General features: G+C 31.3%; 1 protein-coding gene across 2 annotated transcripts in view; it reads right to left on the reverse strand.

Annotated features, from left to right (window-relative positions):
- The window catches only part of LOC132737599 (dynein axonemal heavy chain 10-like), a 69644-nt gene that overhangs the window by 1507 nt on the left and 54559 nt on the right, over positions 1-13578 (reverse strand). The window contains exons 48-62 of one of the 2 annotated variants that reach the window (XM_060724928.1): positions 11945-12099; positions 11219-11437; positions 10426-10699; positions 9689-9792; positions 9171-9326; positions 8575-8913; positions 7829-8029; positions 7221-7526; positions 6633-6804; positions 6182-6313; positions 4554-4765; positions 4013-4180; positions 3618-3798; positions 2726-2776; positions 360-505 (exon numbers count right to left, since the gene is read on the reverse strand). In XM_060724928.1, the coding sequence (XP_060580911.1) occupies positions 360-505; positions 2726-2776; positions 3618-3798; positions 4013-4180; positions 4554-4765; positions 6182-6313; positions 6633-6804; positions 7221-7526; positions 7829-8029; positions 8575-8913; positions 9171-9326; positions 9689-9792; positions 10426-10699; positions 11219-11437; positions 11945-12099 (2816 nt within the window). The remainder of the gene's footprint in view (positions 1-359; positions 506-2725; positions 2777-3617; positions 3799-4012; positions 4181-4553; positions 4766-6181; positions 6314-6632; positions 6805-7220; positions 7527-7828; positions 8030-8574; positions 8914-9170; positions 9327-9688; positions 9793-10425; positions 10700-11218; positions 11438-11944; positions 12100-13578) is intronic. The other variant, XM_060724929.1, reaches the window with a different exon arrangement.

Below are 13578 nucleotides of genomic sequence, written 5' to 3' on the forward strand. Positions count from 1 at the left end.
TTGTTGCACTTATAAATTTACAAACAAGTTTAAATAACCAAGGAACTAAACTGTTATTAAAGTATTTATAACAGAAAGACATATTGAATGAAAGAATTTTCTGGCATTGAGGTTATAAAACTTTTCTGTCTTGAATCTCAGGATTTTCAATGGTCAATATAATCCTATGCTGGTTTTTGAAAATTCTTAATAACCTTTGACACAGGGTCTGCTGTTACAAAGATCATGGGTATCTGATTGGCAGCAAGAGAATGTTCACTAACCAATGAAAATCCTGAGATTTGAGGCACAACGCAGAAAAAAAGTTTTACAACCTTGAAACCCATGGAGCTTTGAGAGTGTTTTTATAATCTTCTTACCTGAAGTTTCAGCCTGTGAGCCTCAATTGGTATAATCTTCAGGATAGGTAACTCTTGTATCAACTGTTTAGGTTTCTGTTTTATCAGACACATTTCCTCACGATTCCAACCTGCTCCCTCCAAATACAGGCCATGTACAAAACATCCTGAAAACCAACAAGATTAAAATATGATGTATTAAACAGCTTTACTTACATTATAAATAAATGATGAATGATTCAAAGTTATGATTTTGTTATGAATTTATACAGTGAAAGCTAAGAGAGCATTGTTTTATAGCAAATCTCAGTTATACATAAACATCTTTTACTGAAATCTTGTCCATTCTAATAATCTTTGTTTTGTACATCATATTACCAGTTTTCATTCATTTAAATTAACAAAATTAAGTTGTCATCTGTTAATGTAACATGTGAATATGTCAAACATGTTGAACAAAACAACAGTTGTTCTTTACCATCAAATGTCTATCCTTTTCCCATCAAATGTGCATATCTCATACAAAGTTCTGTGTAAACCTCTTCCATGTATTAGCATACATAAAGCAGATTTATACTTATTCTATCATCAAATTATCTAACTCTAATATATTCATAGAGTATCATAATAACTAGCATTCTAACAATGTTTTCTATTTGATATAATATATCCTAGTAGAACGTATATACCAGATATTATATAGTAGATATAAATTCTAATTTCTAGACTTACATACTTCTAAGGAAGTAAAATCAAACTTCCATGTAAGATTGTATAATTTATGATTTATAACTGATTTTATATCTCCTGACTACATCTCATGATGCTTCAAATTGAAAAATAATAATAGGTGTGGTCAGTATACTGATATTTTTTCTCAATGAATAAAGAAAGCAAATTTTTTATTTTTATTTTTGAAAAGTGCCCTAAATAGCCACGTGGTTCTATTTGTGGAATGGTTGTTATGTATACTGTGTTTTTACTGTATACTTCAAAATGGGAACCTTATTCAGATGCCCAACATGGCAAAATTGAAAATGTTGAAGTCTTGATTTTGTGGAGACTCATTCAGCTAATAATTCAGCCATCAACATTTTAGATAGTTAGATACAAAGGCAAATTTATCTAAGTCATATATATTCCCTCAGATTTTCCAACAGGTATGTATACTAGTCTATTTAAAATTTAATAAAATTTAAAAAAAGAAGAAATTGGCCAAGATCTTGAATGAGTTGGTCTGAAACTCGAAGAAATAATGAATTGTTAAATACTTTATCATTAAGATTATTTTTCAACAGTGTTTTAATGCAGCATTTTGATGAATGCAACCCTGAAATAAGCTGACAAAGTCCTCAAATATGCTTACATTTTTGTTGTTGTATTTTTTGACTAAATGCCAAACCTTTCTATTTGATATAGTCATACAGAATTGAACTTTTAACTTTACTGTATATATCAGAGGACAAAACATGTGAAGCAAAAACATGCATGCTATATCTGACTAACTTTTGCCAACAAATGTTCTGTTGTATGATTTGTCTACATTCATATATCTTTTAATAACTTTGATTGTAATTGAATATATAAATAAACAACTGCATGTTGAAAGCAAGTAAAATCTAATTGAACACTCCTTCTTCAAATGTGACTTTAGAGTTCTTTTACATTACATTTCATAATTTACAAAAATATCCTTAAATCTGTTACAAAGAAAATCAAGGAAAAAATGTTCAGCATTAAAAAAATGTTCAAAACATAAAGACATCTCGCATATGTTCATATACATATTTTGCTCTCGTAACAATTGCTATAATTATACAGAGGAAGAATAGCTAATATAATGATTATATTTTGTAGCAACATAGGGGAGAAAGATTTTAAGCAAACTTTCATTTAAAAACAACTTCCCTGACCTGAATTCAATGAAAGGGTTTATAAAACTAAAAGCAAATTATATATTCATGGGGAATTTTTTCCCCATTATTTAAATCATGATTTTGTTGTTGCGCCAATGTCTAAAGTCGTTCTATTGCATTTTAAGATTAAGTTATAAAACTTTTCTCATTTTAGTTTATAAAGCACTTTCTAAAATAGATTTTTTTCATAAGCAGAATTTGAACAATATGAAAATGGTCATTTACATAAATTACAAAGTAAGGCCTTAAATGTGGCCAACCATTACGTTTGACAGCTTAAAGCCAGAAAATGGCAACAATTGATTTAGTTTTATAACCCTTTTCATGAAATTTCAAAATTCATCACATTCTTTTGCTGAATAAAACTGTCTTATTTTCAAACACTGAGTAAACATATATGCAGGTATAATGTTATATACACATATGCAGTATCTACCATAATGGTTATGTGCATTATGCCGTGTACTGTACCTTTCATGTTGGCAAAGCTACTAGTTTCACTCGACATGATGTTACCGAGGCCTAAAAATGAGTACATGTTAGTGGTCTAGTTTTTACTAGGCAACGTCACAACAATCTCCTCTTGTTTCATATTTAGTTTTAGAACAATAAATAAAGATGGGCATGAAAATATTAGATTTTAGTGTATCAAGTAAATAATTCTGTTGTCAAGGGATTTTTGTGATTAGGTAAATAAAACAGAAACAAACAAAAAGCAAACAAACAAATAGAAAGCACTCTATAGTTATTTGATTTGATATTAATGAAAGAAATGTTGACTTTTCTAATAATAATAAATTTTAATAATAATAATTATGTAATATTTGTTAATCATAAAAGGTATATAATGATCTGATTGAGATATAAAATGAATAACAAAGTTGTTTGAAATGAATAACAAAGTTGTTTGAAATGAATAACAAAGTTGTTTGAAATGAATAACAAAGTTGTTTGATATAAATTAAAAGTGAATTATTTCACCCTTGAAAGGAAGTAACTTAATTTTAACACACAACTCTAAAAGCTCTGCTCATATTTTAAATAAAAATCTCCATGATTTATTCTCAAGCATATAAATGAGTAGTATGGTAAGTATGAAATAGTCTAACAAATTTTTTTAGAGGACTTCAACTTGAATGATGAAAAAGGAGCTAGAATCTTACAATAATAATATGAAAAAAAAAAAAATAAATAGATAAATGAAATAGTAAATATGTATTTGGTAAAAGAAAAAAGAAATAAGTATGTATTTGATAAAAGAAAAAAAAAAGAAATTGTGTTAAAATTTGCTTGAAAACAATTGTTATACAGTGAGTAGTTAAACAGTAAGCCATGTTTTATAATTTATTTAAAGAGTACCAACCTTGATGTGCCTTTTCTGTGACATCATCTGGGTTTGACCATTTTGTGACCGAGGTATACAGGGTAGACTTGTCCAGGGGCCATCCATTCTTCCTACAGGTAGCCTGCACAAGAGCAGTTAGGTAGGATTCTGGGATATGAAGACCAGACAACCACATGACAGCTGGCTCTCCCTCATTGACCTGTCATAAAATTAAAATATTTCTTGAACAAATGATATAATACATGATCAAACAATTTAGATTATACCATCACTTCCAAAGAAATGTTAAGTAATTTTAGAAAAGAACCAATTATATGGGCAAAGAAAGCATACATAATTTCATATTGAAAGCAATACAGCATAAAAACAGCCCAAAACCTACATTATTGTGTGGACAAAATGAAATAACTTACCCAGCCATTGTACTGTTTATATCTATTTTCAAAGTGGATGATCCAGTTACCGAGGGATTTGAGAGTCTCAGGTGCGAGTCTGCGCCAGATAGAGGGTATTTGACCATTGAACAATGACTTAGCTACATCATCCAGCTCACTTGACATACCAACCTCACCAGCCAAAGCCTGAAATAGTGTTATATAATCTAATAGAAAACAAAAGTGGTCAAAACACTGTGTATCTTTATCATTTGAAACAGTAACAACATTAAGATAAAAGAACAAATAAAAACAGTGGTGACTGACTACAACAATTTATATTCTCCAAAACATTTTTGAAAGTACATTTTATGAATGACTCACACACTGATGCCTGCAATTCATGAAATTAGATGCAGATGTCCATGTTTCATGACACTGACTACAGATGCTTATGTTTTATGACATCAGACACAGGTGTCAATGTATTATGACACTGGACTCAGAAATGTATTTGCATACCAAATATAATATGGCTCGGGCATAAATAAAAAGATAGAAAATCTTATTTTGGACATACCCTCTTCAGTGTAACAAGGGATCGTTTCATTCTGTTGACAAGCAAATTCCATCTCTCAAGTTCTTGCAACAGTACGACAGTTGTTGGTGAAATCTCTAGCCCAAACTTCTTACGTATCTTGTCTAATTCAAACTGCTCCGGGATCTTACCTTCCACATCAGTAGCAATCTTTTCAATGAAATCTTCACGACTGATGCCCGATGAACTCTCACCTTTACACAAAAAAACAACAAAAGATTAGATGTTACTTTTCATGCACACTTTATAAAACACTATTAAGGCTTGTTCAGGAATACGTAAATATCAAAATATAATTGATGTTATTAAAAATTATTGTTTTTCCTTTTTTTTTGTTATTACAATTATTGATCTTAAATGGTTCAATCTCTATACATCACTAATTGTTTTAACCAAAGCCTGCCAATGGAAACTGATTCTTCCCATACAAGCAGTGCAGACCCAGATTAGCTGGCACATATGCGCCGTCTGATCATGGTCTGCACTATTAGCTATTCTGTCAGAATATATTTTCAGAATTTCCACTAAAATGATTAAATGTTTGTCCGAACTGAAAGAATGAGAGATGGTTTTGTCCAGATTGAAAGAAGGACAAGCGAATTTAAGATTTTGGTAAGGCTTAATATATATTAATATTCATCTGATAGTTAAATATATTTACAATAGAATAGACATAATTGATCTGTGTTTCTAGGATGGTTTGGGATGAGTAGCTTTCAAAGTTATACAAATTTACCTCACTACAAATATAACAACAATCTTTCATCAAAAGGTACAGATAAGGTTACCAAATTTTGTCCAAAGTATTTATGGTACAATAACAACTGCATTGAATATAAGCTATAAATCCAAATTTTTACATGCTAAATGAAACAAGTTCATCAACAAAATGTACCTTTTGATGTGTATGTTGTTTACACATTGCAACAATGTAAAAGGTAAAATAAAACTGTTCCTGTCAGAGTACAATACATATGTATTTTTGTTTGGAATGGAAAGATTTGAAACTATTTGGATAGGTTGCATGACATTTATTTATAGAAGTATTTTCTCCGTACCAATACCAAGCTGTTCATTTAACAAACAATATACAATTTTTTTTTCCAATATTGACATTATATTTTCGAAAAATTTTGGTATTGTCATAACTTCTTAGATTCCGTAATATCAGCTTGATACAGGTAGGAAATCTCACCCTTAGAACCTGTACTAGGCCTCTTATAGATTATAAATTCTGTATAAATAAAATTAATGTACTCTCAAATTAACTGAAATAAATTTAACTCATTTTGTCAATAATCTGTCAAGCTCATTCAAAATTCCACAAAAGGTATCATTACCCTACATAATGTCTCTAATTAACCAAGGAAGTAGTTATTTCACAAACTTTTCATTTATTGGTAAAAAATTTTCATCAACTCATTGAGTTCTTAAAATGTTTCAGTAGATATTAATTAATATTACACTTTCATATCAATAAATGTATAATGCAAAATTAAATGTACATAAAATGAATATGGCAAAAAAAATCTAAATTAGTAATATCTTGCTGAACTGATTTTATAATTGAATAATGAAAACATTGTCATTGTAAGAGTGGCAGTATATACCTGTCTGTGGTTGTAGCTCCACCAAATGTAGCCACATATCTCTGGCAGCCTGGGTATAATACCCAATCTCAGCATTAGGATGAAGACCAAACACCTCAGGTGTGTTCGCTAGTGGTAACTCCTCTATGAAATCTACAACATACAACATAATATCTAATATATCATCTCACCACCAGAGTAAAGCCACTAACCTCAAAATAACACCAAAATTTGTGTTTGTGAATCAAAAACACTACTAAATATTGTATTTACATTCAACACATTAAAGGAAACAATACAAAAATCTTTATTAAAGTTTACTAATATCATCTCACATAGACTTTTATCTACTCACTTACAGTAACAAAAGCATGTAACAACTGATTTTATTAAGTATAAATAAGATCTTAGGATAGGTTTTAAAAGTTCTATCAATTTTTTGGGATAAGAGACTGTTCAAACAAAGACATACCAGTATAGTTGTCTCGTGGACCATCTTCTGGGATCCTGTAATCTACTTCTTCATTGTGATAGAAATGGAATGGTTGGAATGTATCGAAAATGAAGTCTCCCATGTATTCACTCATGTACGTGTTCAATATACGACGATCAAAGTTGTCAATAGCACGTCCTCCATACATCACCTACACATAACACATAAAATGATCATTGTCTTCGTAAAGCAGAAAATTTAAAACTTAAATGTAGAACAGTATTTCAAACTTTCAGAAAAAGGAAATTCCTTAATTATTCAATAAATAACATTTTATTTTCACTTTATCTTTCAACTGATGTATGTTGTCTAAAAAAAAACGCTTTTTTTTGTAAGATATGGAGACATAGACACAATATTATTAAATATAACCCTCTTTCTGAGTAATTGTTGCTTCTGCAATTTAATTAAAAAATATTTTGCAAAACCGAATGTAACATTTATCATTAGGAAAACATTTTTGATAATTCATGATCATTTGACATAATTACTCAAAACCCATGTAGAAGTACATTTGTACCTACCGGTATACATAACCTCTAAAATGCATTAAGTATAGTTTCTTACCTCACCGATGAGGTACTTCAAGCTGTTCCAAGGTATCTTAGCCTCTCCAAGGTCAAATGATTTCTGTAGATATGTTTTCAATATCTCCATACACACTGAGAAATCAGATTCATTAAAGTCATATGGAATATTCCAGCCAATCTTGCCATATTTCCTTCTCTCTTGTACAACAGCATGGAAGAATGCCAGCACAAATATGAGAGCTGGGAAAGCCTGATGTGGACATTCTGTCAAGGCTGTGTTGGAAATCTTGTGATATGTGTTCCTCAAGTTCAGTTTTAAACCATTGGGAGGTTCTGTCACAACCTAAAATAGAATTAATCTGTAAGTTACAAATGAAATTCTGATAAAATTTCCTCGAGAGGGCTTTGACATTATTAAAGATAGAATGAAATATAGTTTTCTGTCATAGCTAAAACAAAATATTTGTATCAGTTTCATTCAAAAATACATAAATCATCACAAGATGCCAAAATAACAATTAATAAAATCTATTTTCTGATGACATTATAAATAACTTTGGCAAAAGCTTATCACAAGGAAAGAAAGTCAGTTAAGGAAATATCATTTGAGTGGAAATGAAATTTAAAATAAGAATAAACTTGTACCTTAAGAGATCTCTGTAATATACCAATGGGGAAAGCAAGTATAGGTTCTGTAGTGAGCCAGAGACGGAAGTCTGGATGAGGTTTGGTAAGTTTCTCCAGCTGTTTCTCCAAATCACGCAACCATTTCACCAACAAATGACAGTTCTGTAACATCAGCCACTGACCACGAGATATAGCTGTCTCCAATAGTTGTAGGGCAACCTAAAATAAGTCAGGGCTAGATTCAGCTGGGAAGACTTTGATTTTTCTAAAATTTCTATTAGCATTCATCAGCAGATTGAAGAAATGGTGCTGTCAGAAACAGAAATGGAAAAAAATGAAGACTTGATTTGTTCCTTAAACATTTGAACAAATGAAATACATATTGATGAAAAAATTATATTTCCCACATACATACCTAAATGTGATTTGTTTCCTTTGATAGAATAAAAAGAATCATATATAATCACAAAGAACATATTGTGTATATGAGCAGCATCATGACAAAACAACATAGTGCGTTTGCGACCAGCATGGATCCAGACCAGCCTGCAAATTTCTGCAGTCTGATCAAGATCCATGCTGTTTGCCATCAGTTTCTCTACTTGTAATAGGGTTTGTAAGCGAACAGCATGGATCCTGATCAGACTGTGTGGGTGTGCAGGCTGGTCTGGATCCATGCTGGTGGCAAATGGACTATGTTGGTTTTGTCTGCTTTTTGTTAGCTCATATATGAAGATGTATTTTAATAAGAAACACTGTCTCACCTTTTCTTGACCTTGACCCATAGACAGGAACTTAATCTTGTTGCTTCCAAACTCAATCCTCTCTGCCAGCTTCATGAGATCACTGGCAGGATCAGATCCTGGACTCAGAATAAACACAATAGGGGACATAGGGGTACTCTGCTCGTATATAGCCTCATAACTGATGATGGGTGGGGTAACATATTTCTCACTCATGCATTTTGTTACAAACTCTGTGATGGCCCTGTATATACGATCAACACGGAAACATCGGAGTAACATAAGGCGCTTGAATCCTTGTAGACTGTCCTGATATTTCAGTGGGAATGGTTGAGACTCTGGTGTGTCATGATCATACCACTGTAATGACAAAACACAGGATTAAAACAGACAAACCATATCTAAATTGATGGAAACCAAGGAAAACTCACCCAATGGAAAAGGAACATTATATAGAAAAATACGTATACAATTAGCTTTACATGGCTTAAAACTACAAATCATACTGACCAATAATTAATCATCAAACTAAAAGAATGCTTTCCCCGATTCAAAAATGTTTTATAGTAAATAAGCTTATATAAACTTAATGATAATATAAAAGAATCCTAACATACCCTCTTCCAAGGCTTTTCATTCTTTTCAATATCTTCAAGCAGGGAACTAAAGTTATCTGGGAACACCTCAGCCAATCGTATCGCATCTTCCCAGCCCTCATCTGGGAACCAGGCATATGGTTTCTTACGTTTACTCTTCTCTAATGCAATATTACCCTGAAATTGTTTAATAACAATGCATTCTTAAGATGCAAGCCAACAGATGACTAAACAAACTTTCAAAATATCAAAGTGACTACTACCAATGGTGTATTTGTAGGGAAATTATTATGTGCTGAGTTTTTCTGCTATTTATATGCAACAAGTGCAGAGTGTCAGGAACTCATTTCACTGGCTTTTTAAGCAATTTTTGTTGCTCAAAAGAAAGTATTTTGTCTTCACTGGTCACATGGTAAGAATCTACTGCCACCCAGCAGGCAAGGAGTTGATAAACTGTTTCAAATAAATTCATAGGACAAGACAAATCAGTCAAATATTTACAATAGTAACTGCTTTCAGCAGAAAAATCAATTGTTTACCTTGATAAAGAAGTCCACTTCGTCTTGTTGTACATGCTGAAGATCTTGTTCCAGTTTGATACAGATTTGGAAGGAGAATAACAGCTTATGCTTCTCAAATATACCTGGAATATTTAAATTATCATTTGATTCAGAAGTAATTTACTAGGGAAAGCAATTAAATGTTTTTAACACTTTCAACCTAACCTGACATGCTACAAAACATATTTAAACTATTAAGAGATTACTTAAATCTGAGAAAATCATCATCAAAATCATGGAGTGACTTTATTATCATCATGCTTATCAAAAATCTTTTGTCAATTTTTTATCACAAGAGCAATACATAGACAAAACACTATATAAAATGTTATTCCCTGACAGGGTGAAAAAATATTTCCAAACTAAATCATTGTGACCGAGTCTAACAAAGTGAACAAGAATAAATTCTTCTTATTTCTAAATAAAAAAGTTTAATCTTAGTGAATTTGTTTGTTCTTTAGCCTTTAACATGCTGAAACTGATATGTCTTTGCAACCAGCATAGTCAGGACAGAGACCAGTCAGCATATCTGTGCAGTCTGACCAGGCTCTACCATGTTGCTAGCTGAATTTTTGCATTTTGATATAAAAAAACACCTAAAATTTCAAATGGACTGTTCCAAATTCAAAGCAGTGCAATTCCATAATACAAATTCAACAGGTTATGGGTAAAATCAGTAAACTAGACTGACTGTTAGTAAATAAAATATAACCAACCTGTACAGCCGTAATCATATACATTATGTGTTAGTGTGTCCATTATATTCTTCAATCGTTTCTGTAGGATTGTATCTGGCATACTCTTCTTCAGTGAATACTCAAATACCTCCAGGTATGATGACAGGGAGTACTGGTACATGCTGTTGATAGATGACAGATCTGCCAACACGAAAAACAAAATGGCTCCCCTCCTAGCTGCCGGACGGTACCCATCTCTCAGTTTATCAATATCTAAGGCTGTTTTGGCTCCTAGCTTCAGTTTCTCTGACACCTTAATGTGGAAAAAAATTATGAAAATAACATGTAAAACAATGTTCTTCTTTAATAAGATTCAAGCTTATTAAGTCAACCAAGATCATTTAGATCTATCTCAGAAATAAATATCCATCACATATAACACAGACTTTTCATTCATAAGGAACAGTTGTATTCTTTTGAACATTTTTTATTGATTGAAGAAATCGAAGAAAGCCACATGGGAAATGATATAAAATTTAAGTGAAATCCAAAACTTGAAAATACCAATCTCAAACAACATAAAGTGTCACTAAGCACAAACATGTAGAAGCAACAGGCTTGTGGGTATGGTGTTGGCCTCTCATCCATAAATCAAGGGTTAGAGCACCATTTTAGTGACGACAACATTTTCTCATAGACTGAATATATACTGACCAATGAAAATCCTGATAAAAAAAGTTTATTAACCTTCCTGATAAAAAAAGTTTAATAACCTTGAGGCCAGATTGTCTTGTACCTTAAGCTTAAATAAATATATTTAACCTAAACAAACCTCAGTGGCTTTTGTTTTTGTCTCCTCCAGTGTTGAAATAAGTTCAGTATTATCCAACATGTTTCCCTGTGACTGAGCTAACTCTCTCAGTAGAGAATCTTCCAGGTCTTTCAGAAGTTTCTTGTTCATACTGGTCTCCTGGATGAGTCTTTCACGTTGTTCCTCCAGCTCTCGTCTCTCAAACTTCACTATCACACTCAATAACTGATCCTCTAAACCCTGATAGACATAAATACATATATATCACAGTCAACTAAATCTTTTCATGATTACAGTGTACATTGTACTTTATTTCAGTACATAATAAATTTCTTTTTTTGCTCTATTTACCTCAGTAATCAAGGCTATTTACTGGTATTTAATGTCATTTATACAGAATGTGTACTGTTGGTTCTGGTGATGGTTTATTTGTAATGTAAAGGCATTACTTAAGTCATGTTTCAAACTGTAGCAATTTTTCACTGACTTCCTAATCATAATGATTCATTTTTCCTTAGTGGACTGATTTATTGTGTTTTAAAGCCTAATTAATTATGAATTAACAGACTTTCACCAATTTTACAGACTTTCAAAATTATCTTGATGTCTCTTTGACAAGTCTAATTAGCTGCACTTATATAATATTGTGTTTATAATTTTGACGATTCCAAAATGTCTAAGACTTTTTAATGTAGAAAAACATTAAAATCAGTAAATCATCAAAGTGAAAGCAACTAACTGCCTTACCTTCAATGTCACAGTGTAGTTGATGACCATAGATTTACCAAACACATTGGGGGAGTATTTCGGGTTGGCGAGTTTTGTGTTCAAGTAGAGACGAAAGTTGGGGTCATAATCCACCTCTTTGTCTCCAAGGATCACAAACTCACGCCCTTGACCACCTGTTAAATATAGAGGGAAAAAATTGTCAAAATTCATAAATGTTGATATAAATGATATAATAAACAAATATAAAAGATATAAATGTTACTGGTTAGAAAATGTGAGGCTATTACAAACTAAATGTGATATACAGAGATAGGAAAAGTTACAGAAATATCATTATAAACACAGAATTTTTTTGCTAAAATGCTTCATTTCACCATCTTTACAACCTTATCTCAGCTGAAAAAAAGATTCAAATTTATCAAAATATTTCACACAAACAGAGGTAAAAACATATAAAAAGTAAAAAAAAATAATATTGCAACTTGGTAAAAATGTTATTTTTTTACATTTATTAGATTAACCAAATTAACCTGACAGTCATCTAAAAAAAACTGCTTTACACAATAACATTACCTGTAAATCCTGTCAATAATAATGTGATAATTGTAATAAGGAGTTAATTGTAAATAAAGATTTCAAAGTGCATGCAAAAAAGTTTTTTAGCATTTATAAAATGATTTACTTCTTAAAATTTTCAATGATAAAATGTCTAAATGAATCATTTTCTTTTGATTAAATAAATCTAGTCAATTTTCTATTACAGATAATTTAATTCAGACATAAACATATCATGCAGTATGTTTATACAATAGTTGTATATAATATAGGTACATGATTATTGGGTGATCCAATGTACATGCAAACTGTTTTCACTTTATATTTAATGTTACATTGCCACATTGTAACATGACAGTATAAGATACACCATCATTATATCACATTGTAACATGACTGTGTATATCACATTACACATGATTATCATATCATAATGTAACTTGACTGTGTATATCACATGATCATCATATCACATTGTAACATGACTGTGTATATCAAATGATCATCATATCACATTGTAACATGGCTGTGTATATCAAATGATCATCATATCACATTGTAACATGACTGTGCATATCACATGATTATCATATTACATTGTAACATGACTGTGCATATCAAATGATCATCATATCACATTGTAATGTGACTGTGTATATCACATGATCATCATATCACATTGTAACATGACTGTGCATATCACATGAATATCATATTACATTGTAACATGACTGTATATATCACATGATCATCATATCACATTGTAACATGGCTGTGTATATCACATGATTATCATATTACATTGTAACATGACTGTGCATATCAAATGATCATCATATCACATTGTAATGTGACTGTGTATACCACATGATATCAACATATCACATTGTAACATGACTGTGTATATCACATGAATATCATATCACATGAATGTGTATATTATAACTATCACATTACATTGAAAAGAGCTGTCGGTAGGACAGCAACGCTCGACTATTCTTAGTGCTTGATAGTAAAAACAATGCTTGATAGAGTTACCTCCTCCTGTTTACAGGTTGGGGTCATGATGTTGAACAAGTGTGCAAAGTTTCAAAGCC

This window comes from Ruditapes philippinarum, unplaced genomic scaffold, assembly GCF_026571515.1.
Source record: "Ruditapes philippinarum isolate M1 unplaced genomic scaffold, ASM2657151v2 ctg3159_1_1_1_1, whole genome shotgun sequence".
Taxonomy (NCBI): domain Eukaryota; kingdom Metazoa; phylum Mollusca; class Bivalvia; order Venerida; family Veneridae; genus Ruditapes; species Ruditapes philippinarum.